The sequence below is a fragment of the Microcaecilia unicolor genome, chromosome 5, assembly GCF_901765095.1.
Source record: "Microcaecilia unicolor chromosome 5, aMicUni1.1, whole genome shotgun sequence".
In the NCBI taxonomy this organism is placed as follows: domain Eukaryota; kingdom Metazoa; phylum Chordata; class Amphibia; order Gymnophiona; family Siphonopidae; genus Microcaecilia; species Microcaecilia unicolor.
Window position 1 is genome coordinate 358,151,953 of NC_044035.1, and position 23,739 is coordinate 358,175,691.

The 23,739-nt window shown below is 44.2% G+C and overlaps 1 protein-coding gene across 1 annotated transcript in view; it reads left to right on the forward strand.

Annotated features, from left to right (window-relative positions):
- Nucleotides 1-23,739, forward strand: part of DPEP1 (dipeptidase 1) — a 58,966-nt gene that overhangs the window by 21,252 nt on the left and 13,975 nt on the right. Inside the window, exons 5-8 of the mRNA XM_030204609.1 lie at nucleotides 2,944-3,013; nucleotides 5,009-5,185; nucleotides 20,565-20,649; nucleotides 20,758-20,833. Coding sequence (XP_030060469.1) covers nucleotides 2,944-3,013; nucleotides 5,009-5,185; nucleotides 20,565-20,649; nucleotides 20,758-20,833 — 408 coding nt within the window. The remainder of the gene's footprint in view (nucleotides 1-2,943; nucleotides 3,014-5,008; nucleotides 5,186-20,564; nucleotides 20,650-20,757; nucleotides 20,834-23,739) is intronic.

Below are 23,739 nucleotides of genomic sequence, written 5' to 3' on the forward strand. Positions count from 1 at the left end.
ATTGTTGCTCTGTTGTTAGTGATCTGTAACCTGTCGTTAAAATCATCTGTACTGGCTGAAGATTGGGGGGTGACCAATGTAATGCCAATTTTTAAAATGGGTTCCAGGGGTGATCCAGGAAATTACAGACCGGTAAACCTGACTTCAGTGCTGGGGAAAATAGTGGAAACTATTATAAAGAATGTAATTATGGAACACATAGACAAATATGGTTTAATGGGACAGAGTCAGCATGGGTTCAGCCAAAGGAAGTTTTGCCTCACCAATTTGCTTCATTTCTTTAAAGGCATAAATAAGCATATGGATAATGGTAAGCCGGTTGATGTGGTGTATCTAGATTTTCAGAAAGCTTATGACAAAGTTTCTCATGAGAGACTCCTGAGCAAATTTTAAAAAGTCATGGGATAGATGGAGGAGTAATTTTCTTCAGGACTAAACACCCATAACCTCCAGACGTTAGTTCTTACTCTGGTTTCTCTTCCGCTGCTATGTCAAACTTTTGCAAAATGCCCTTTCAGTAGGGGAAAACCCCTGTGACTTCCCTAGTGAGGAAAAGTGCTAACCAAGAGACTGACTCATGGCAGCAGATCTGACCAAGAAGGTAAACTAAGCTAACAGTAAACCATAAGTAACATCAGAGGAGAAGGAACTGTGGGAACTTACATGAAAGAGAGAAGCACAAGGAAGGAGAACTGCACCACAGAGCCATAACACATGTACCCTAAACATCAAAAGAAGGGAGAGCTGGTGCAGTTAGGATTACTGGAGCTCCTTATCCGCTCCCGTCTGTGTTGCACTGCACCTCTAGACCGAAGCACTAGCCCCTTCCTATCCTCCTCCCTGCACCATACCCACTCCCACTCATGATAGGTCCGGGCCTACCTGAAGTCCCTGCTGGTTCCAGTAAGGGTGATGGGGACAGGAGCAAACCCCACTCACTTCTGCCCCTAGAAAATCTCTTCTGAAAAACTCTAGTGGCAGACATTTTCCAGAGGGTTCACTCCTGCTCTCATCACCCTCACTGTAGGTAGGCCCAGTGAGGAGCCTATAGTAAGTGTGGGGTGGGGGGTTAGGAGTGGTTATATGGGCCAGGGGGGCCTGAGAGGGGGATCTTGCCTCATCGGAGGGTGGGAAAGAGAGGGTGGAGGAACAGAAGTGGGGTGAGAGGGAGGGGATTGGAATTGGGAGGTATAATGTGCTTGTAGAAGGGATGGGGGAAAGACTGGAGGGGGGGTTTGGGATATTCCGTGGGATGGGAGGGAGGGGGTTAGGCTGGGACCCAGAAGTTAACTGGGCACTGGTCAATCATCACATAAAGTTAAGGTAGCCTTTTTTCTGTTCTGTCTTTATGCAGTTGCTCAGCTGGTTAGTGGACTGAAAATTGAAACTAATAAGATAAAGCTCTGTTCCTGGACCACCCACAAAGTAACTGGTTTCGGCATTGGGTGGGTGGGGTAGGGGGTTAGAGGGGATATTCAGTGGCACTGTCCGGTTAAGAGCCATTGAATTTCCCTGGATAGCTCTGCACAAGTGATTTAAATGACCAGGAGTCTAAATAAATAAAGATAAAGTGCCTGATATTCAGCTAGGGACTGTCAGTGTTTTTTTAAACGCTGACTGTCGCTGGCTAGATTAGCCTCAGTACTGAATATCCAGGCTAATTTTCCTGATGCTGGCTGCTGGGACTTATGGGGGGTCCCAGCCAATACTCAGCCAGGTTCCAGCTTAGTATCAACTGAAACCCGCATACCTTTTTTTTTTTTTTTTGCATTTAACCCAGCCCCCCCGACATAGCCCCCCTTCTTCTCTCCCCCTTCCCCCCACCATGATCAAGACCCTCCCAGGTCTACCTCATGTCCCTAGTGGTGTGTGAGGGTTGTTGGGGGCAGGAGCGAAGGCCATTGACTCCTGTCCCTTGCGAGAGGTCGTGGCAGCCATTTTATCATGGAAGCTGCAAGGATAGGAGTGAGCGGCCTTTGCTCCTGCCCTCAATGACCCGCACGGACCACCAGGGACATCAGGTATGCCCTGGGGGACATACTTAGACAGTGGTGGGAGGCATTCTGGGAGGGATGGAGAGACCTTGATCATGGTGGCAGGCTGGGTGAGGGGGAGGGAAGGGGGGGCATTGTCAGGAGGCTGGGAGGGGGATCAGAGGGGGGGGGGGGGTTAAGCAAAAAACGGTATACAGGTGCTTTTGAGCAGTCCTAATTAGGCTGCTTAGCTGTGTGAGTTCCAGCACCGAATAGTGTTGGCATCCACATAACCCCAGGCCGCTCCCTGTACTGCCCCTGACCTGCCCTTTTTGGGTTTTTTTGCAGCAGTCAGGGGCAATATTCAGTTGCAGTGCTCCGTTTAGTGCCACTGAATATCAGGGGGGGGGGGGGGGTTAGTGACAAGAGGCATTTTAAACCAGGCAGGAGCCTCTCCTGCTCTTTAAATTACTTAGCATATCAGCCAGAATTATCCCTTGCAAGGTCTCCTCTCCCAGCCTTCTGCTGATGCTACTCCTGCCGCCCTGTGGAAATGTCTCCTAACACAGGCCAGTCGCTCACAACATTGGAAAAGACCACCACATGTTTTTCAGTAATCCTTGATCGAAGATGCAGACCCTAAACCACTTTCCCATTTGCTCAATGAATAGTTAAGCTCTGAAACTCATTGCCAGAGGATGTGGTAACAGCGGTTAGCGTATCTGGGTTTAAAAAAGATTTGGACAAATTCGTGGAGGAAAAGTCCATAGTCTGCTATTGAGACAGACATGGGAAGCAACTGCTTGCCCTGGGATTTGTAGTATGGAGTGTTGCCACAATTTGGGTTTCTGCCAGGTACTTGTGACCTGGCTTGGCCACTATTTGGAAGACAGGATGCTGGGCTAGATGGACCATTGGTCTGACCCAGTATGGCTACTCTTATGTTCTTATATATGCTTTTTTTTTCCAGGGTGGATAATTGGATGGTGGACACGGACCAGGAAGCAGCTCTCAGTAATGGAATCTCTCCTTTTGGGGAAGTAAGTTGGTGATAACCATTTTCTGCAGGTTTCCTTCACTCTGGCAGCTTTAAGTCAATGAAACTTCCACATGGTCAGATCTGGACTGTGGCTGAAGTGTAGGTGTTTAGAGAGCGGTGTAGCAGATGGGGATTGGCTCAATCGCTCAAGACAGGAGTTTGATTCCTGGGCTGGCATCAGAGGCAGTGCCACAGCCACTTGGGTAGGGAAGAGAGTGTCATCCTTTATTCCACAGCAATACCGCTCACTCCCTGCCCACTGAAGCAATCACATCTTTTATTAAGATTATCTCCTGCCATCCGAGGGGGAGGCGGCTTGTTAGTGCTACTGCTGAGGCCTGTCAGGGGGTGGAGCCAGAAGGTGGAGTAGGTGTGGCTGGGTGCAGTAAGGTGGAGCTGGGCGTGGCTTAAAATCTCCCTTGGCAGCTCTGCTTGTAGCTAACAGACATGAATGCAAAAATCTGTTGAATCCTGAAAAATCCAAACAGTTGGCAATTCTAACCTCCTGACAGGACCCCTCTAAATATTTAGACCACAAGTTTGCCACTAACTTAACCTGCACTGACATAGCACTGACTACATTAAATATAGTTTTAACTATGTCTGCTTAGTTATTTGGATACTGCCACTGAATTTTGGCGCACCTAGGTAACTTCAAGGAGCTGCCCATACCTGGATGAAGGCCCCACAGGGCTTCCCTATCCCCTCCAACCCCTTCCAACAATCATAACAGTCTGATCACTAAAAACCAACGTGTTCAAAAAGGCATACCACAATGATCTATCCTAAATTCCAGATAACGAAACCTATACCAGAACTGGACAAAACTGAACCCTGGATACTTGATTGCTTAATTTACTCTGTCACCGTTGAACTTTAACGCAATACCATTTTATTTCTCAGTCCGGAAATGAACTCTCTATACCTGACTGCTTAAAGTACTCTGTCACTTATGAACTTTAATGCAATACCACTCTGTATTTCTCATTCCGATAATGGCGATCGCCACTACGGCATAATGTAAGTCACATTGAGCCTGCAAATAGGTGGGAAAATGTGGGATACAAATGCAACAAATAATAAATAAATAAATAGCAACAGGTATACACAGCAACCATTAAGATACCTGTATGACTCAGTTAGTATTTTTCATATTAGAAATGAAAAGAACATGAAATCTACATCAGAATGACTAAAAATGAAGCCCATTAGGGATGGGGGGGGTGGGAGTGAGATGTATTGCTGTTGTGTATTTTTGCTCTGTACGTGTGTTGTGTTACTAGGGGATAGCTGTGGTGGTGGAGGAGGCAGGTTCTGGTGTGTTAGGGCAGTTATGAGGGGTAGTTTCTGGAGTTGTGGAAGTTTGCAGAGTGATCAGGTAGTTGCAGAAGGCAGTTTTTAGGTTAGAGGAGTTGCAGGGGGTAGTTTGGGGGGGAAGGGTAGTTGGAGAGGGTAGTTTTGGGGGTGAGGTATTGTAGTGGGGGTTGGGCAGTTGCAGGGGTGATGGAACAGTTTGTAAAGTGGTGGGGCAGTTGCAAGGGATAGTTTGTGGGGATGGGGCAGTTTGTGTAAGGGGGTAATTATATGGTCTGGAGTATTTTGCAGAGTAGACAAAGACAGGGAAAGGCAGCGTGGAAGGAGAAGTTTTATTATATGGACATTTCTGTGCTATAGAAGCTGAAACTCCTTCCGTAGAAATGCAATGAGCCATTTTTTTATTGGAGGGGGGAGGGCTCATTTCTCTGGAACCCAGTTCAATCTGTCTTTTCACCACTTTTTCCCCCATACCTAGTTCTGTCTCATTCCAATAAATTTTAGTGAGTTATATTGCCTCCAGAGTCCAGACAGATGGACACATTCCTGAACTCCATTTGTATAATTCTTTCCAACTTTTTTTGGGTTGGAAAGAATAAAAAAGTGTCATCTACAACTTGTTTGACCTTCATTTCCACATGTCCAAGTGAAGTGACACAGCAACCATGACTGATTTATGCAGAAAGTCATAGCGGAGATGAACCGATTGGGAATGATCGTTGACCTGGCTCATGTCTCTGTGGACACAATGAAAGATGCTTTGGCCATGTCTAAGGCTCCCGTGATCTTCAGCCACTCTTCGGCCTACGACATTTGTCCGCATAAACGTAATGTGCCCAATGACGTGCTCAGAATTGTGGTGAGTGCTAATACTTTAGCGTAACAAATACTAAAACTGTGTAACACTGGGGTTGAGCTAGACTCCTGACTTGCTCATTCATTATAAGCACAGATTGCAAACCAGAGCATTGATTATATTGTATTATTATTTATTAGGATTTATTTACCACCTTTTTGAAGAAATTGACCAAAGGCAGGGAACACCAAAAATAAGTCAAACATATGTAATAGACAATTACAATAGTAAAAATATTCAAACAACAATACAAAGTATGGCATAGTATACTACATGCAATGTCAACACAATACAAAATAAAACATTTGAATAGACAGCATAGGGTGTAAACAAAGGTGGAACATATAGATAGTCAAAAAAGAGTAACAGGAGTAAGAAAATAAGGGACCTTTTTACTAAGGTGTCCCGAAAAATGGCCTGCACTGGTGTAGACACATGTAATGGATGCTCACAGGTCCATTTTTCAGTGTGCCTGCAAAAAAAGGCCTTTTTTTTTTGCCGAAAATGGACTTGTGGCAAAATAAAAATCAGCGTGCGTCCATTTTGGGCCTAAGACCTTACCACCACCCATTGACTTAGTTAGCGGTAAGGTCTCCGGCCCAAAATGGACACGTACACTGACGATCCGGTTAGCGCCATGCGGTAGAAAATAGAAATTATTTCTGCCGTGCTTTTTGGACTCGTGTAGAAATTAGAATTACCGCCCGGGGCACGCAGTAGCTGAGTGTTAGTTCTAATTTGGAGCCCATTGTACCCGAGCAGGCGCCCTGTGTGTCTTAGTAAAAGGGGCCCCTAAGGGAACTAATTTAAAGCAAGTTACAGATGAAGTCAAGTGCTTGAATGTTATCTTAGCTAGAGCGAGAGTGGATAAGCAAGTCCTGCTACAGTATCTGCAGCTGGCATTAGTCTTTGTCTGTGTGAGGTTGAGTCTGTTAAGCAACATTGAGTTTTGTTTTTTGTTTTTTTTTAATGTACCGGTCAATATCCACAGTGAGAATGTTTTTAAACACTGACAGCTGCAGGCTGAATTAAGCCCTGGATGTTCACTGCCGGACCATGTGTAGGAACATGCATTGAATATCCAGGTCTGGCCAAACGTGTTTTCGCTGCCTGAGCTTATGAGCATCCTGGCTGATATATTCAGTCGGGACACGCATAAGACACTTACTTATGCAGGTCCTGGCTGAATATTAGCTGGGACCCACATAAGGGGATTATGCTTTCCACCCCTCAACATAACTCGACCTCCTCCCTAACCCCCACTGGAGAAGCCCCCCTCCAGGTCTGCCTCTGGGCCTGTCTGCACAACCCTGATAGGCTATTGGTTCTTCAAGGCAGGAGCAAACTCCACTTGTTCCTGCCCTGGTGACTACAGATTCAGAATGGCCACTGTGATCTCTAGTCCTGCAGTACTATCGCTAGGGTTCAGCCTCAAGAGGTAGTACCATAAGACTACCACTAGAGAGCATAGTGGTCATTTTGTATCCACAACCATCAGGGCCAAGAGCCAGTGGGGCTCACTCCTTCCCTGAAGACTCACTAGCCCACCAGGGATGTCCAGATAGGCCTGGGGGGGCCTCCTTGGACATGGAAGGGGACTGTACTATAATATACTATACAGTGCTTCTAGTCCACAAGCACCTAACCAGTTTGCTGCGGATTACATAAAGAGAAACTGGATCATATCTTCTAGGAAATACATTTAGATTTCAAAATAAAGAAGAGCATAATTAAACTCCATGAAATTTCTCAAATAACCAGGTTTTTAATGTTTTGCTCTTGAAGAGGGCATTTTCTAGGGGATGGGCTTGGGAAGGGGTCCACTTTTGGTGGGGGGAAGGGTTATGTCAACTTGAGGAATGAGAAGGGAGTTGGGTCATGTTGAGGGGGGTTCAGGCATGTGGGTGGGGGGTGGCAGATCTTGGTAGAGAAGCAGGAGAGCACATCTCTGATCTTCAGGCCAGTACCAGGAAGTAATGTGGGTGCCCACAGATATTCAGTGCATTGGGCTGAGAACCAGGGGAACTGGGTTCCTTGTACCCTGGGAAAGTTACTTAAACCTCCACTGCCCCAGGTACAAAAAAAAAGCTTAGATTGTGAGCCCACTAGGGACAGAGAAAGTAATATAAGAATAGCCTTAGTGGGTCAGTCCAATGGTCCATCTAGCCCAATATCCTGTTTCCAACAGTGGCCAATCCAGGTCACACGTACCTGGCAGAAACCCAATTAGCAGCAACATTCAATGCTACCAATCCCAGGGACAGCAGTGGCTTCCCCATGTCTATCTCAATAGCAGACTATGGACTTTACCTCCAGGAACTTGTCCAAACATTTTTTAAACCCAGATACACTAACCACTGTGACCACATCCTCCAACAATGAGTTCCTGAGATTAGCACTTTGTTGAATGAAAAAAATATTTCCTTCTGTTTGTTTAAAAAGTACTAACATCTAATTTCATTGTGTGTCCCCTGGTCTTTTTACTTTTTGAAAGTACCTGCTTATAATAAATGTAAACTTCTTTGGTTGTACCACAGAAAGGTGGTGTATCAAACCCTTGACCCTTTCCTTTCCCGCTCAAGTGCATAAGGTACAGAATACTGTCACTTTTGTGGGTAAGTTGGACACTTACCTTCGGATTCTATATAGCACGCCTAGATTTCCATGCCGAAATCCAAGCGTATTCTACAACAAAGCGCGTAAGTTAATTGGCTTAACAAACTAATTAGCACTGATAACAGCATTTAACGAGCACTAATTGACAATAATTAGAATTTATGTCCACAACTCGCTAAGTGTATTCTGTAATGCAGTGCGCCTAACTGCTAGCACGCACAGGCAAAAGGGGGACGTGGTTATAGGCGGGGAAATAGGCATTTCGTAGGCGTTCCAAAATTTACGCATGTTGTCATAGAATATGGCCATCTGCACCTAAATCTACATGTTTTCGTTGGTGTAAATGGAGATTTAGGCATTACGATTGCCACCTAAGCCTACTCTATATTTCTATAGCACTACTAGACTGCACTTAAATCTAGGCAACACTTGTAAAATACGCTTAAGCGGAAATGTATTCCCCTTGTATTTTTTAGGCGCCATATGTAGAATCCCCCCCCCCCCCCTTATGGCAGCAAAGTTTCAAGTTTATTAGGTTCTGACATACAGCCCTATAGTGGGGTCTTCAGGGCAGTTTACTTAATGTAATAATGGAGCTAAGATAACAGTGAGAAGAGTATGAAAGAGGAGCAGAGAGATCAGCGAAGGGAAAAGGATGAATCTCTTCATTAAGGCAGTTAATAAATCCGTAAATAAAATCCAGTAAAATATAGGATAGGGAGGGATAGTCTCATGAGGATCGGTGTCCACCAGCGACTGCAGTCCAGCCAGGGAAGGACATGGTTAGGGTGTCAGATCAAAGGCATCTTTGAAGGGAGAGGTTTTTAGGGCTGCAAGGAATTCGGGAGCAGGAATTCCAAAGGATTGGTTCTACCACACTGAAATCTTTAGTGCAGGTGAAATCGAAGCTCTATTCTGTACGAGTGCATGTAAGTGATTTAGCGTATAAATGCGTACAAATATAAGGGGCGACACAGGGGAAGGGTGTGAGCTGGGCTGCAAATATGCTTATAGACTGCAGTAATTCATGCCAGGGACACTGAGAGACTGAGCCAGGCCCGGGTGTCTCCCCCCTCCCCCGGACCGCCGTGTAGCCAGACTACAAAAATTGGGGTGCTGGAACCCAAAGTGGGGAGGGGCACATTTTGCCCCACCTTCCTGCCACAACTCCACATACCTTGGCTGGTGGGAGTCTCCAAGCCCTGGCCAACAGAAGCCTTCCTCCAGCGCTGTTCTCTACCGCATTGCCTGCCACGGGTCACACAATGCGGCAGAGAACAGCGCTGGAGGAAGGCTTCTGCTGGTGGGGCTTGGGAACCCTCACCAGTCAAACCAGAGGCCCCGAAGCCCTGTGTCTGCTCCTCCCCAGCCTCTAAGGGGGGTCTAGCGCCGGAGTTTTCTCTCTCCCGCTCCTGTTAGGATATGATCACCCAGGTCCCATCAGGAGCAGGAGAGAGACAGACCCCAGCACTGGGTCCCCCTTGGAGGCTGCGCCAGAGGGAATCTTGCCCCCCTCCTGCCCCCACTCTCAGGGGCCCTGACTGATGCCCTGGCTGTACTGGGTACCCACACTTTCACCAGGTCCTGTGGCCGATGTGATTGCAGAAGCATAAATGCTAGACATAGCAACATCAGATTACTTTAATATTCTATCATGGAATCTGGTAACCCAGGTGTAGCATAGGCTCTTGCCATGCGGCATTGGGGCATGTAAAAGCAAACAGAGAACTGCCCCCAAAGAGTCCAAACCAGGAAAAGCAGTTCAGAAGATTCAGTTTCAAAAATGAGCAAAGAAAAAAATGCCTTGTTAAACTACTAAGAAAAAGAAAATTGAGAGTTGAGCATTGTCACGAAATGCCTAACCACCCGCCTGGGGCTACCCCACGGCCACTTACAGGGTCTATCCTGAGCACAGCTCACATCTGCCTGCACCCTTCTCCCACTGATTGGGTGCCTCTGGGCGAGTCTCCTGCTCTCAAATTATCCCCAGTGATTTCTAGGTAACTGGGGCCACACTCCCAGTGGTCTCACAGTTCCAAAGAAGCATTCACAGACCCAAACACAAACCACCAGGATTCTTAGTCAGTCCAGACAAGCAGAGCCAATAAAAAAAATTAGAACAATGAACAGAAAAGGTGCAATCAGCAAACAGTAAAAAGTAACTGAAATATGGATCAATTATAACACTATCTAAACATTTTTTTAGTATCTAAATAGTACCTGGGGAGATCAGGACTTATAGCTGCTCACAGGTTATCAAATATAATTGTTCACAGGGCCTCGGCAAAGAGATCCTTCTCTCTTTCTCCCTGGCTAAGACTAGTGAAAAAGACAGTACATCCTAGCTGAATTTTATGTTTCAACAATTTTTTATTTTAGATATAACTACATATTAACAAACATTTACTTTCACAGGTTACATACAATTGAGTTCCACATCATTTGCTCTTATTCCAAATTGTCCTGCTAAGATCCCCTAAAGTGGTGTGGTTCCCCCTTCTATTTAATCTACATATTTCCATTCCTTAACCTTTATCCTCCCCTCCCCTAGTCCCCTCCTCCTCATCTCCCTCCCCCCTCCCGTCAGCCCTCCCAGTAACTCCTATATGCCAAAACCCGTTTCTATCAGCTTATAGTATATGATTATAAAGTATTAACAATAAGACTACGTCCTTTCTGTGTCATCTTATCTAAGTAGCATCCCCATATTTTAAGGAATCGAGTTTTCCTTTTACAATGTCCTTTGGCCTCCTTTGCTTCCCAAACCAGCAATTAATGCACCTTATTGCGCCAATGCCAGAAGGTCGGTGGATTGGCTACAGTCCAATGTTGCATGATACATTTTCTTGCTACCAGATAAAGTTTTCGACACAACAGTGTTTTATCAGCATTCAATCTCCTTTGTGGCTCCTTCATATCTAATACTAGTTGTACTGGGTTCATATCTCTTCTACTACCCACCACCCCTGTAAGATAAGTAACTATTTGCCTCCAATAGCGTTGTATTGGTACACAATCCCACAGTGCATGATACAATGAGTTCTCAGAGTTATTACATTTCAAACACATAGTTGTTTCAATTCCCCCCGATTTATACAGTTGGACTTGGGTGAAGTATGCTCTGTGTAGTATTCTATAAGCACATTCTCTATAATCAGCTCCTCCTATTATGTGTGGAATATCTTTGAGCTGCGTCATCATATCCCAAGAGTCCAATGCCCTTCCCACGTCTTTTTCCCATTTCTGCCGGATCTGAGTCAGTTCTTTCCCCGGGGCCAGACTCCACAGCTTCTGATGTATTTGTGATATGGAGGGGGCATGTTCAGAGATCTCATCAAAGAAAGTCTTAATTTTGTTGCCTAGTTTGTTATTCAATACTTCTTTACTTAGTGATTGTATGTAGTGCTTCAGTTGGCAGTGTGCATATTTGTCGCCCCAGCCCTGTTCATTTTGGCCTATCAACTGTGTCAGCGATTTGATTTCCCCAGTTGCATCTAAAGCATCTGCCAATTCAATTACCCCTAGTTACATAGTAACATAACATAGTAGATGACGGCAGATAAAGACCTGCATGGTCCATCCAGTCTGCCCATGACAAACTCATATGTGTATACCTTACCTTGAATTTGTACCTGTCCTTTTCAGGGCACAGACCATATAAGTCTGCCCAGCAGTATTTCCCGCCTCCCAGCCACCAGTCCCGCCTCCCATCACCGGCTCTGGTACAGACTGTATAAGTCTGCCCACCCCTATCCTCGCCTCCCAACCACCACCCCCTCTTCCCCTCAACTGCTCCGCCACCCAATTTCAGCTAAGCTTCTGAGGATATATTCCCTCTGCACAGGATTCCTCTATGCATATCCCACGCATGTTTGAACTCCGTTACCGTTTTCATCTCCACCACCTCCCGCGGGAGGGCATTCCAAGCGTCCACCACCCTCTCCGTGAAAAAATACTTCCTGACATCTTTCCTGAGTCTGCCCCCCTTCAATCTCATTTCATGTCCTCTCGTTCTACCGCCTTCCCATCTCCGGAAAAGGTGCGTTTGCGGATTAATACCTTTCAAATATTTGAACGTCTGTATCATATCACCCCTGTTCCTCCTTTCCTCCAGGGTGTACATGTTCAGGTCAGCAAGCCTTTCTTTATACGTCTTGGAACGTAAATCCCATACCATCCTCGTAGCTTTTCTTTGCACCGCTTCCATTTTTTTAACATCCTTCGCAAGATACGGCCTCCAAAACTGAACACAATACTCCAGGTGGGGCCTCACCAACGTCTTATACAGGGGCATTAAAACCTCCTTTCTTCTGCTGGTCACTCCTCTCTCTATACAGCCTAGCAATCTTCTAGCTACTGCCACCGCCTTGTCGCACTGTTTCGTCGCCTTCAGGTCCTCAGATACTATCACCCCAAGATCCCTCTCCCCTTCCGTGCCTATCAGACTCTCCCCGCCTAACACATACGTCTCCCTTGGATTTCTCCTCCCCAAGTGCATCACTTTACATTTCTTCGCATTGAATTTTAATTGCCAAACCTTAGACCATTCTTCTAGCTTCTTCAGATCTTTTTTCATGTTTTCCACACCCTCCGGGGTGTCCACTCTGTTGGAAATCTTGGTGTCATCCGCAAAAAGGCAAACCTTACCTTGTAACCCCTCGGCAATGTCACTCACAAATATATTGAACAGAATGGGCCCCAGCACCGATCCCTGAGGCACTCCACTACTCACCTTTCCTTCCTCCGAGCGAACTCCATTTACTACCACCCTCTGGCGTCTGTCCGTCAACCAGTTCCTAATCCAGTTCACCACTTCGGGTCCTATCTTCAGGCCGTCTAGTTTATTTAAGAGCCTCCTGTGGGGAACCGTGTCAAAAGCCTTGCTGAAATCTAAGTAGATGACGTCCATAGCACGTCCTTGATTTAATTCTCCCGTCACCCAGTCAAAGAATTCAATGAGATTCGTTTGGCACGATTTCCCTTTGGTGAAACCATGTTGTCTCGGATCCTGCAACTTATTGGTTTCCAGGAAATTCACTATCCTTTCCTTCAGCATGGCTTCCATTACTTTTCCAATAACCGAAGTGAGGCTTACCGGCCTGTAGTTTCCAGCTTCTTCCCTATCCCCACTTTTGTGAAGAGGGACCACCTCCGCCGTTCTCCAATCCCTCGGAACCTCTCCCGTCTCCAAGGATCTATTAAACAAGTCTTTAAGAGGACCCGCCAGAACCTCTCTGAGCTCCCTCAGTACTCTGGGGTGGATCCCGTCCGGCCCCATGGCTTTGTCCACCTTCAGCTTTCCAAGTTGTTGATACACACTCTCTTCCGTGAATGGCGCTCTATCCACCTCCTTCTCAGGTGTACTTTTGCCAGTCCCTCTCGGTCCTTCCCCAGGGTTTTCATCAGTGAAAACAGAACAAAAGTATCTATTTAGCAAATTGGCTTTTTCTTCATCATTTTCTACATAGCGTTTTGATGTTTCTTTTAGTCTCACAATTCCCTTTATAGTCTTTCTCCTTTCACTAATATACCTGAAGAAGTTTTTGTCTCCCCTCCTTACATTTCTAGCCATTTGTTCCCATCTGTCAAAAGTTTTATTTTCCATCCCAGGCACAAAGGCCGGGTTCCCTTTAATATTTATAAGTTCAGTTGTTCTCGGGTCCCCTCCTAGTAATGTCCCTAAGAATCTCCATGCTTCTCTTATTGGTTTAAGTAGAACGTTATTTCTATGTTTATGTGGAATCTCTGTATTCCGCAAGTGTAGTAGTGTAATATAGCGGTAAGGACTAAAGAGCGCATCTTCCATCTCCAGGGGTGTATGTTCTTGAGTCTGGTAAATCCTATCCCTCACATGCCGTAGGAGGCAGGCCATATTATAAAATTTAATATTGGGAATTTCCAAGCCCCCCTGTTTCCATCCTCCCAACATATATTTCTGCTGCATCCTAGCTCGTTTCCTGACCCAGCAAAACCTAAACATTAGTCGATATAGGTGTTTTATATCTTTCTGTAGCAATGCTATGGGCAAGATCTGTAGTGCATAGAGCCACCTTGGCAATATGACCATTTTAATAAGACTTATCCTCCCCGACAGAGACAGCGTCAAGGTGCCCCAGGAGTCCAGTTGCTGTGTTGTCTGTTCTAACAGCTTTGCTACATTTAATTGATATATCTCCCTCGGTCTAGCCGGTAGTAATATACCCAAATATGTAAAGAAGTTATGTGTCTGTTTCAAAGGGAATCCATCCAGCCATAAGCTTTGGATGTCCACATTGATTGCAAGGGCTTCCGACTTGTCCATGTTTAATTTGAAGCCCGAATAGTCTCCATATTCACAGAAGATCTCTAAAAGATTTTCAAGTGTCTTCTTCGGCTTTGTAATGATCATTAACAAGTCGTCTGCAAATGCAGCCAGTTTGAACTCCTGTTTCTTAAGTTGCACCCCAGGTATCGCTTTACAATCATATATATCCCTAATGAGAGGGTCCAATTGGAGCGCAAAAAGCAGGGGTGACAAAGGGCACCCCTGCCTTGTTCCTCTACCAATCTGTATTTCTCCTGATACGTTACCGTTTATCAGCACTTGCGCTCTCGGTAGATAATACAATGCTCTGATCGCCTGCATAAAATTGCCATTGAATCCATATTTCTCTAGCGCCGAGTACAGAAAGGGCCACTCCACTCTATCGAATGCTTTTTCTGCATCAAAGCTTATCATTAAAGCTTGTTCTTTGGAGTGACCCAGTCCTTCCAAGGCCGCCAGAATGTTCCTCATGTTTTTCGTAACTGATCTACCTTGTACAAATCCTACTTGCGCTGGATGTATAAGCTCAGGTAGTACTCTGCCTAGTCTGTTTGCCAGTATTTTGGCAAAGAGTTTTGCCTCCTGATTGAGTAGGGAGATAGGTCTGTAAGATAAACTAGTTTTTCATCTCTTTTAGGCTTAGGAAACACCACTATTCGGGCCAAATTTAAATGTTCAGGCATCTTACCCTTTTCCATCCATTCATTAAATACCCTAACCAAGGTAGGAATCACCGAGTCCCCCATCAGCTTATAAAATTCCGCTTTATATCCATCTGGGCCTGGGGCTTTGCCTGCTTTGCTCTGGGTTATGGCCCAGGTCACCTCCTCAACGCTAATCTTAGCATTCAGGCAATTCTGGTCGCTGCACCGCAGCTTCGGGATTTGTAGGCCCTCTAAATATAATTCCCCTGATAGTCCCTCCTGGTCTGTAGCCTTATAAAGTTGTTGATAGTATGTTTGGAAAGCTAACCTGATCTCATGGTTAGTGTGTATGAGTTTCCCCTCCGTGGTTTTCATAGCTGTTATGTTTCTAGGTGCACACTTAGGTGCTATGAGGCGAGCTAGATATTTGCCCCCTTTGTTCCCATGTCTATATAGTTGGAATCTATAATAGGCCTGAGACTTTATTTCTCTCTCGTGCAGCAGAGAATTCAGAGCTGTTTGTAGGACCAACGCTTCCTGTCTAGTCTTGTTACAGGGATTCGTGCCATATCGTCTATTCAATTGGTGTAGTTGTTTTTCAAGCCTCATAATTTCTCTATCTCTTGTTCTTTTATATTGCGTAACATAACTTATAATTTCGCCTCTCAATACTGCCTTTGCCGCTTCCCAAAAGTTAGTCATTTCATTTACCGAGCCTTCATTAAAGTGTTTATATTCAGCCCATTTTGCGAGTAAATATTCCCTAAATTTTGCTTCTCTTATCAAGTATGTTGGAAACATCCAGCTGTGCATCCTCTCCTCTTCCCCTCCTCCACTCCATTTCATTCCTATCACCGAGTGATCCGATATTACACAAGGGTCTATATGGGCTGCCGTGATATCTGTTAATAAGTTGCGGGATGCTAATAAGTAATCTATTCTAGATGATGTTCCGTGTGCTCTGGATTGGTGCGTGTATTCTTTGTCAAGTGGGTGTAGTGTCCGCCAGACGTCAATTAGATCAAGCGCTGTACATAAATCTGGTAGTCCTCTGGTATCTATTTTTCTTATTTTAGTTGGGGGGTGTGATCTATCTAAGATTGGATCCCAAGTCATATTGAAGTCGCCTCCTAACATTGTGGGTAGCGTGTCCAACCGTGTGATCTGTTTGAGTACCTTCTTATAGAATTTTTGGTCTAGTACGTTAGGAGCATAAATACTTCACAGAAGTATGTTTTCTCTATTTATCATAGCTATACACAAAACATATCTACCCTCTGGGTCTGTAATTATCCTATGCACTTTAGTTGCTAACCCCTTTCGTATGAGTATTGCCACCCCTCCTTTCTTTCCTACAGCCGCAGATGCCACACAATCAGCTACCCACCATTTAGCTAGTTTGGCATGTTCAGTTTTGGACAAATGTGTTTCCTGGAGCATCGCAATATCTGCCCCTATGCGTTTAAGATGTCTCAGGATTTTTGATCTTTTGATTGGGGAGTGTATGCCCCCTACATTCCAAGATACTACTTTAATCTGTTACCTTTTTGTATCCATTGTACTGTCTTCTGATTATACTTTGCTTCTAGGAGTCGCCGGCCCAGCCTCCGGCCACCCCTTCTATGATGCCATTTTCTTTCTACTAGCTGTATTTGGATTCTGGCTTTATAATGGGTTACTCTCTTCCCCTCCCACCCCTCTTCCCCAGTTCTAACTCTATCTACCTGTGCTCTGTTCACTATCCTTCCCTTCCCAATCTTCTCCCCTCCCTGAAGTCTACCTTCCTCTTCCCCTCCCTGTTCCCCCTTTGAGTTCCCAGCCCCTATTGGACTTGTCACGTGTTAACCCCCTCCTTCTAGTCTCCCCCGTAGTGTATTGTATCTTCCCAGGCATTTCGATCTCCCGTAATATCTTTTATACCCTAACATCAGTGTCCCAGTAACAAGATCATAGATTTTTAACATATAACTTCCCCTCAGAACTTTCAACATCAATTCACATCCTAAACATACCCCGCCAGGGTTGCAGCACCCTAGCTAGCTGTGTTAACTCCAGGCAGTTGTATTTTGTCCCAGTGACATTATGCTGTCTAATCAACATGAGATTACTTTAACCCTAAATCTCCTTATTGTCTTATCATTAAATTCTTCTAACAAACAGAACTTAGTGTACTAAACATTTTACTCTTAAACCTGGATATTATAGTCTACTGCGCTTTCACCAGCTTCAAAGACACCATGTGTGGTTATTAGAAGAGTTCTCCTTTATTTGTCGTCTCTTCGTCTCCTCGCTCTTTTTTTTTTTCGGCAGAGATTATCAAGCTTCTCCATGGCCATGCTCTATTCATCAACATCCAGCCGTCCTTCATCGAGTCATTATCGGTATGTGGCGTCGCCCCTGCCAAGTCTGATAGCTCAGTGGAGTGATTTTGATCATTCGTGGGTGTTGATATTAATATCATCCTGCGAGTCGGGGCTGATTCCTCATCCGATAAAAAAGGTGGTCCCATCGCGGCGTCTCCCGCCAGATATTGTCATTATCAGTTTCGCAGCGTTCAAACCTTTCCGGCTTCTCAGTGTAATCCCAGGTTCTTAGTTAGAATTATAATCCAATTGAGTTTATGGCTGGTTCCAGATCATTGTCACCATGTTTGCTGTGTCCTTGGTATACAAGTCTCAATCTCTCATGCCAGTTTTGACTACTTCTTCCGTAGTATTCATTCATCTCTAGCTGTTAAAATGCTTTTAACATATTCTTGAGCTTCTGGCAGCGTGTTGCACATGTGCGTATTGGATTGGTAGAATATCTTTAATTTGGCAGGGTACAGCAAAGCAAACTTGATTTTATGTTGCACCAGCTGGGAGCAAATTGGTGAGAAGTTCTTTCTCTGGGCGGCCACCGCCATGGAATAGTCTTGGAAACATAGGATTTTGTAGTTGTTGTAAATCAGACTGGCTCCCGCTCGTATTTTCTGCATGATGACAGTTTTATGGTGAAAATTTAACACTCTGCAGATAACCACCCTTGGTCTGTTGTTATTCTGTCTCACCGGGCCTACCCGATGGGCCCGTTCGACAATCAGTGGGCCCATATCTGCAGGTAAGCGAAGTTCTTTTGTGAGCCACGTCTCCAAAAAGCCTTGTATCTCTTTGTCTCCCAGCTCCTCCGGTAAGCCTACAAAGCGAAGATTGTTTCTCCGCGATCGATTTTCGAGATCTTCAAGCTTTTCCGCTTGAGTTTCAACCATTTTCAGGAGCTTGGAATAATGGCGTTCCACTGCAGTGACCTGGTCTTCGAGGGCCCCCGTGCACTGTTGAAAGCTAGCCACTTCCTGGCTTATTTGAGTCATATGCGTTTGGAGACCCTCCAATTTGGCTTCCAGCCCCTGTAATTTTTTATCTAAGATGGCTTCCAATGCTGTGGTGACTTCTCCCACGATTTCAGCTGTCCATGCGGAGCTAACTGTCACGCTCGACGGACTTGCTGGGGCCGCCATCTTGTCTTCTCCGAGTTTACTCTTTTCCTTGTCTCGTCGGAGCGATTTGGCCGCCATCGCCGCTTTTGTTCGCCAGCTAAAGTAATTATATCGTTGAGAAGGTATCCCGGTCCTTTCTGAGGTGATTTTGTATAGGTTTGCGGGATTCCAAACCGGGGTTATCTAGAAGGAGCACGGAGCTGATCTTTTAGTGACCGCTCGCGTGCATGGCGTCACGTGACTCCCATCCTAGCTGAATTTTGAACTCCTGGGCCAATAAGGGAAAGGGACATGGGGCTTGATATACCGCCTTTCTGAGGTTTTTGCAACTACATTCAAAGTGGTTTACATATATTCAGGTACCTATTTTGTACCAGGGGCAATGGAGGGTTAAGTGACTTGCCAAGAGTCACAAGGAGCTGCAGTGGAAATTGAACTCAATTTCCCATGATCAAAGTCCACTGCGCTAACCACTAGGCTACTCCTCCAGAACAACAAGTTTTAAAAATAGCTGGCCACATCACTGCAGGACCTCTTATCTGTGTTAACTAAAGAAGGAACAGTCAGTTCTCTAACAGCTTTAAACGTAGACAAGCATCACCTGCTGGCCACACTAGAGAAATACACTTCAAGAAATAATCAATACAGTTTACAGGCTTAAAGTACACTGTTTTGTCACAAGCATCAATTGTAAGTAAAGTTAAGGAAAAATCCAGTAGATTGCCCTACTACATTTGTAGTCAAATAACTCAATAAAATGCCATCCATTTCACCATTTCTTAGCAAGTCTCTTGTGTGCTTTGTGTTTTTAACTTTGTTCTAATGTTGTCTGTATATAGATATATATATATTGCTACTGCTTCTGCTGCTACTAATTATCATTTCTATAGTGCTACTAGACGTACGCAGCACTGCACAGTAAACACGTATGAGCCAGTCCCTGCTCGACAGAATTACATCCAAGACAGACAGACAAACTGGACAAATTCAGGGAATGATATTGTAATGGAAATCAAGATAGAGCACATTTTGTAGGAAATAGAGATGTGTCAGACCTTACTGTAGAATAATAATCACTCAGAAGAAAGGTCATATATATGCCATGCTTCTAATTGACTAAAGCTTGTTAGTAGAAAGTAGGCCAGAACTACCTCAGGAGTGAGGAATGCTTTAATTAGCTGAGAAGTTTGGGCCTTATCTAAAAAGCAGGAAAAGTGAATCATTATATATTTTTTCCTCATTATGTTTTCTTTTTTTTCCCTGTTACTTGTTAGCCATAGCAATTGCACCTGGCGATCTAGTGATAACAGTATTTTTTGGCTATTTAAGATTTCATTTTAATCATTATAGTCAGACTGTGGACTGAGTTTTCCTGGTTCATTTAGTCTCCCTGTATATACAGGAATTGATTCTACTAAATAAAGATCTTTGTTTATATATTTGAATCCAGAGTCTGTGAGCTTCTTTGGTAAGAGGAATATTTTTCCATAACAGATATAAAACATGGGTGGTTAAGAGTTAAAAACAGCCTGATAAAGGGTAGGCTTTTAGCCTGCATTTGAATAGGGCCAAAGACAGAGCTTTGACATAGGACACAGGAAGTCTATTCCAGGCATGCGGTGCAGCAAAGTGGAAGGAACGGAGTGAGGCGTTGATGGTGGAGGTATGAGTGATTTAATGAATAGAGTTCCCAGGGAGGGAGAGATACTGAGGAGCTGCAGAATGAATAGACTTGTAAGAAGAGTTTATTTTCATTATTTCATATTTTGATTGTTCTCTGCCAAGACACATTAGCAGATTATAAATTCTTTTAAATAAATATATAAGAATAAATTCCAGTCCTCAAGAGCTGCCAATAGGTCAGGTTTTTAGGCTATCCCTAGCTTTATAGGCATGAGAGAGTTGCATACGTTGGAGTCAGTACCAAGCAAATCTCTCTCATGCATATTCATTAGGGATATCCTGAACATTTTCTCTTTTAATATGGCGTTCCTTTTCTTTTATCACATGTTTTAGTTAGATTGTAAACCGCTGTGGTGCACAAGTCGGAAATTGCAGTATATCAAGTATTTTAATAAACAAAAACGCTTGACCTGTTGGTGGCCCTCAAGGATTGGGATTGAAGACCAAGGCCATAAGAGCAAGAAAACTGAAGACCATATAAAGATTTGTTGCTAGAACTCCTAGAGCCAAGCCTGACTGCTTGGCTCTGGTTTGGCTACCAAACTTTGGTTGGGAGAGGGAAGTGTCTCAGTATTCACTCTGAGAACAGATAACATACATACAGTGAAATGTTAGACTGAACTTTCTGGAGTGTTTAAATCTGTTTTCTTCTTCCTACAGAAGGAAAAGCATGGTCTGGTGATGGTGAACTTTTATAACAAGTATGTGTCCTGCGATTCAAAGGCTAGTCTGACTCAAGTGGCAGGTCAGAGTTGCAAACGCTCATTGGGTTGTGTGTGAAGTTTTTCTGTGCCTTCCAGTGACTCAGTGTGATGGAATATTGCTAATTAACTTTTGAAATTCACTTCTGCAGATCACTTTGACTATATTAAGAAGATCGCTGGCTATGAAGCTGTTGGATTTGGTGGAGACTATGACGGTGTGCCCAAGTAAGTTCTACAGGGGTGAGGAGAAGAAAGCTGGAAGATTGATGGACACTAACATGGTTTAGCAGGATCAATATGCGTTAGTCCACATGATCGTGTGGCTCTCTTTAATAACTCTACACTCTTTTTCTATAGATTAGTTTCCTGATTATAATGCATTTGTTCTTTCAAGATTATATTGTAATCACGGGTGTAGCTTGACACCCAATTTTGGGCAGGCCTGAGTCCAAAGTGGGTGGGCTCTCTCTACCCCTCCTGCAACAAGCCATTTCCAACTTTGGAAAAGGACATGTTGGATGCTTTCACTTTCTCTTCTACTTCAGATCACCTGCTAGAAGAAATTGTGGGTCCTCTGAAGCATCCTTTTCACAAGGCCCTCACTCACATGATATTGGCAGAATGGGAGTCCCTTGATGAGGCCCTGGTTGTTTATACACCCTTGCCTCTGAGGATTGGCAGAGGTACTGGGTATACCCCAAGGTGGACACGCTGGTCACGGCAATCACCAAGAAAATGGCTGTCCCTGTGCAGGGAGGCTCAGCTCTCTGTGAACTTCATGAGAAGCAGGTAGAGCTAAAGTTTAGGCTTGCCTTCTCTCTCAGGGCATCAGGCGTGCAGACCGTCATCTGCAGTGGCTATATAGCCAGGCCCATGCAGTGTTGATTACAGCTGCTGCCGGAGTCTCCAGAAGTTTCCCATCTGGAATATGGCACGACATTTTTAGCGAATGTTCTCTGCCAAAAAAACACCTTTCTCTCCCTCTCTGCCTAGCGCTGATAATAGAGAGATTAGGTATTTCAAACTGTCTCTGGTCTTTCACATTACTAACTCTTGGCTACTGAACTGTAGACGAGTTTTGCAAGGTTTATTTTCCATTGCCAGTCCTAGGTAAGGGAGTAGCTTTAGTTTTACAGCTGTTTTAATTTCCAGTTAGAGATTATATTAAATAAACTGCAATATTTATTGGAAATATTTGGTTTTAAAGGAGAAAATTTAGATTCTAGCAGAACTTGATGTTTTTTCAAATTGTCTCATTTCTTGCCCCTCCTAGAGTCCATATAAAAGAGAAAAACAAAAACTTCCACAAAAATAGCACAAGCAAATAAATCCCAGGGGTAGAAGGAATAAAGCGCAAGATGATCCAATGTAGTAAAAATCAGGTTTTTTTATTGATCGTGCGAGTCCCAGACAAACATACTCAACAAAGGCTATGTTTCGGCTTAGCAGCCTTCATCAGGAGTTAACTTTTAAACTCAAATATTAAAACAATAAATACATGAACATAAGCCAATGAGTAAAATCAATAGATTATCAAAAATTAAAATTCAGTGATGTGAGAGAGGATTACAATCATAAAGTCATGAGTGAATATACATGAGCACAATGAGAAAGTGAATGTATAGTGACCAAAACATAGTGACGCTAGAACACTTGAGAGAAAGATAAAAATAATGTGAGTTAAAATGCGAATAAAAATACTTAAGACCCCCCCCCCCACCAGAAGTGTGTCATATGTTAAAATTGAGTGGTGACCGAATAAAAAGTGACACCACTTTGCAGTGAACTCTACCTGCTGAGACTTCCCAAAAAGGGAACTTCATATAGTGCTGATGGTGAATATGATAAACATCTGGAATAATCACACCATAAGAACATAAGACTAGCCATACTGGGTCAGACCAATGGTCCATCTAGTCCAGTATCCTGCTTCCAACAGTGGCAATCCAGGTCACAAGTACCTGGCAGAAACCCAATTAGTAGCAACATTCCATCTACAACCCCAAAGAATAGCAAGATTCTGGAATCCTAAAGAGTAACAAGATTCCATGCGGAATCTCAAAGAGTAGCAACATTCCATGCTACAAATCTAGCCCAGTATCCTGCTCTCAACAGTGGCCAATACAGGTCACAAGTACCTGGCAGAAACCCAGTTAGTAGCAACATTCCATGTAGAACCCTAAAGAATAGCAAGATTCTGGAATCCTAAAGAGTAACAAGATTCCATGTGGAATCTCAAAGAGTAGCAACATTCCATGTAGAACCCCAAAGAATAGCAAGATTCTAGAATCCTAAAGAGTAACAAGATTCCATGTGGAATCTCCAAGAGTAGCAACATTCCATGTAGAACCCTGAAGAACAGCAAGATTCTGGTCCTAAAGAGTAACAAGATTCCATATGGAATCTCAAAGAGTAGCAACATTCCATGCTACAAGTCTAGCCCAGTATCCTGCTTCCAACAGTAGCCAATACAGGTCACAAGTACCTGGCGGAAACCCAAATAGCAGCAACATTCCATGCTAAAGTAGCACCATTTCATACCCCTCCTAGAGAACATTTTTAATAGTGGTACTTGGCTAAATCACTGTGAGATGCAAACATACTATAATCTATTTAGGAAGGATAGAGATAGTCGAAAAGGTGGAGGAGTAGATTTATATGTGAGAAACAATATCAAAGCAACTGAAATGCAGGGGGCCTGGGGAAAGGAAGAAGCAATATGGATCTCCTTGAAAAGAGAAGATGGAACCTCTATCCACATGGGTGTTGTCTACAGACATCCAACACTATTGGAGCAGATATTCAAAAGTTGGGAAAGAAAGGGGAAGTGCTATTACTGGAGATTTCAACCTGCTGGGTGTGGATTGGAAAGTTCCATCTGTGGAATCGGAAAGAAGTAGAGAGATCTTGGGTGCCTTTCAAAGTGAAGGAACCCACAAGGGAAAGAGCGACACTGGATCTGCTACTCATAAATGGAAAAAGTGTGTCTAATGTCCAATTGGGTGCCCACCTGGACAGCAGTGATCATCAAACAGTTTGGTTTGATATAGAAACATAGAACTATGACGATAGATAAAGGCCAAATGGTTCATCCAGTTTGCCCATCCTCCATAACCCTTAACTCCTCCTTT